The following is a 2,262-nucleotide window of genomic DNA, read 5'->3' on the forward strand; positions in this document are numbered from 1 at the left end:
CAACCTCCACCTCCCAGGTTCAAGTGATTCTCCTGCCTTAGCGTCCCAAGTAGCTGGGATTACAGGTGTGTGCCACCACGCCCAGCTAATTTTTGTAGTTTTATTACAGACGAGGTTTCACCATGTTGGTCAAGCTGGTCTGTAGCTCCTGACCTCAGGTGATCCACCCACCTCGGCCTCCCAAAGCGCTGGGATTACAGGCATGAACCACTGTGCCTGGCCGACACATACTATTAAGTGAAGCTGATGTGTTTGGTATTGTTTTCTTGTAGAAAGTGAGGGGCATTTGTGTAATGGATTTTGGAAGTGTTTAAAGAAACAAAAGGGAGTGTTGACACGCCATCCACCCCTGAGAGAAGCTACATTGGTATTATGGGGGGGAGGGGCACCAGGATGGGTGGCCCCACTTCTGGCCTCTGACTTCCTGAGCCTCAGGCCCATGTGGGCCCAGGCAGGGCCCAGCAGGCCGGGCTGCCCAGCTCCCCTCCACTATCCCCTCTGCCACCAGATGCCATCCGGCAGAGCAACCAGATGCTGCGAGAGCGCTGCGAGGAGCTTCTGCATTTCCAAGCCAGCCAGAGGGAGGAGAAGGAGTTCCTCATGTGCAAATTCCAAGAGGCCAGGAAACTGGTGGAGAGACTCAGCCTGGAGAAGCTCGACCTGAAGAGGCAGAAAGAGCAGGCTCTGCGGGAGGTAGAGCACCTGAAGAGATGCCAGCAGGTAGCCGGGGCAGGGCCAGGTTCTGAAAACCCATGGTGACGCCAGTGTTCCACGAGGGAACTCGTGGTCGGGGTCTCCCAAAGCGCCCTGGGGCTCAGTGCTGTGCTGGGAGGGCTCAGAACTCAGAAAAGCCGTCACACTCTGAGTTCCGGTTTATTACAAGGAAAGGACACAGGTCACGGTGAGCGAAGGCTCAGAGTGCACAGGACAGGCTCCAGGAGAGACCAGGCGTGAGCTTCAGTGGCTCCTCGCCCAGGGGAGTTGTGCAGACAGCACCTGTTTCTTTCACCAACAGTGTGGGACAGCGTGCACGGAGTCATACCTAGGGAAGCTCGCCCCAGCCGTGGCGGCCAGGGTTTCCATGGGGGGTGGGCTGTGTAGGCGTGGAGTGCCTGTGTGGCCAACCCTGGTCACTCGGGCTACAGCCACCAGAGGTCCAGCTGTGTGGCCCAGGGCTCCCCCATAAATCGTGTGCTTAGCACAGACCCCCTGGTTTCAGGGCCTTTGTGTGTGGGCTTGGCTGATTGCAGGATCCTGGCGATGTTAGTCAGGACGGGGCTGTGCTGCCTTTGAGGGGCAATGTGGGGAGCAGTGGTGGAGAGGAAACTTGCTGGCGGGTACCTGGCACTTGCCACAGCCAGGTTCCGCTCCCCTGGGGAAAGGCGTGGATGGTGGGCTGTGCACGCCGCTCCACTCAGGGCTTCGAGCGCCTGGCTTAAGGCGTTGATTTCCTGTGTGGGAAGTGGATGAGTTTTCTACAGCTGCCGTGACCAAACACCACAGACTTCAGCGAGGCCGAAGCCCCAGAAACGTGTGGCCTCCCGGTTCCGGAGGCCTGGAGGCTGAGCTAGCGGTGGTGTCCGCAGGGTGGGCTCCCCGCCAGGGACATGAGGGAGCGGCCTTCCAGGCCTCTCCCCAGCGCCGGGGGCCCCCGGCGGCGCCTCTCCAGCCTCCACCTCCGTCATCCCGTGGCCTTGTCCCCGCGGGCCTCTGTGCCTGTCCTCCTCTTTTGACAAGAACACCGGAGATACAGAGATACACAAAAGCGGGCCTTTGTTCAATCTGGGAAAAGAGATTTTCTTCAGAAACCCCTGCTTGCGGGGGAGAGAGCTGAGCTCCGTTCCCGCCCCAGCAGAGGCGGCCTGGCCTTGCGAGGGGAGGATGAGGGAGTCGGGAGGGGGCGAGTGGAGGCTCAGGTGAAAGATGACAGGGCAGCCAGCGTCCTTGCCACGAGGCCGGCCGTGTGTGGGAGCTGCCGGTGCTTACCAAGGTTGGGATTCTTCCCTCCCGTGGAGACTGGGAGACCGGGCCCCGTGCCTCCTGAGGTTTCCATTTTCAAGGAGTGGCTGCGGGGCCCTCGGGAAAGACCCTGGGTTGTGGGTGCTACACAGATGTCTCAAAGGGACAGGCTAAGCCCTTGCTAGTAAATGCTGTAAGAAAGGGAGGTCAGGTGTTGGCCGGAACAGACAGTAAATGCTTTGGACAGCCCTGAGCGTTTCCAGACGGGAACTCACTCAAAAGGGGGCTGGGGCGTCCCAGGGG

At 59.9% G+C, this 2,262-nt stretch overlaps 1 protein-coding gene across 1 annotated transcript in view; it reads left to right on the plus strand.

The window, feature by feature from the left end:
* Positions 1-2,262, plus strand: part of IKBKG (inhibitor of kappa light polypeptide gene enhancer in B-cells, kinase gamma) — a 17,069-nt gene that overhangs the window by 8,150 nt on the left and 6,657 nt on the right. Inside the window, exons 4-5 of the mRNA XM_011963221.1 lie at positions 509-720; positions 1,251-1,337. Of these exons, the coding sequence (XP_011818611.1) occupies positions 509-720; positions 1,251-1,337 (299 nt within the window). The remainder of the gene's footprint in view (positions 1-508; positions 721-1,250; positions 1,338-2,262) is intronic.

Source organism: Colobus angolensis, unplaced genomic scaffold (assembly GCF_000951035.1).
Source record: "Colobus angolensis palliatus isolate OR3802 unplaced genomic scaffold, Cang.pa_1.0 Scaffold601, whole genome shotgun sequence".
NCBI classification, from domain to species: domain Eukaryota; kingdom Metazoa; phylum Chordata; class Mammalia; order Primates; family Cercopithecidae; genus Colobus; species Colobus angolensis.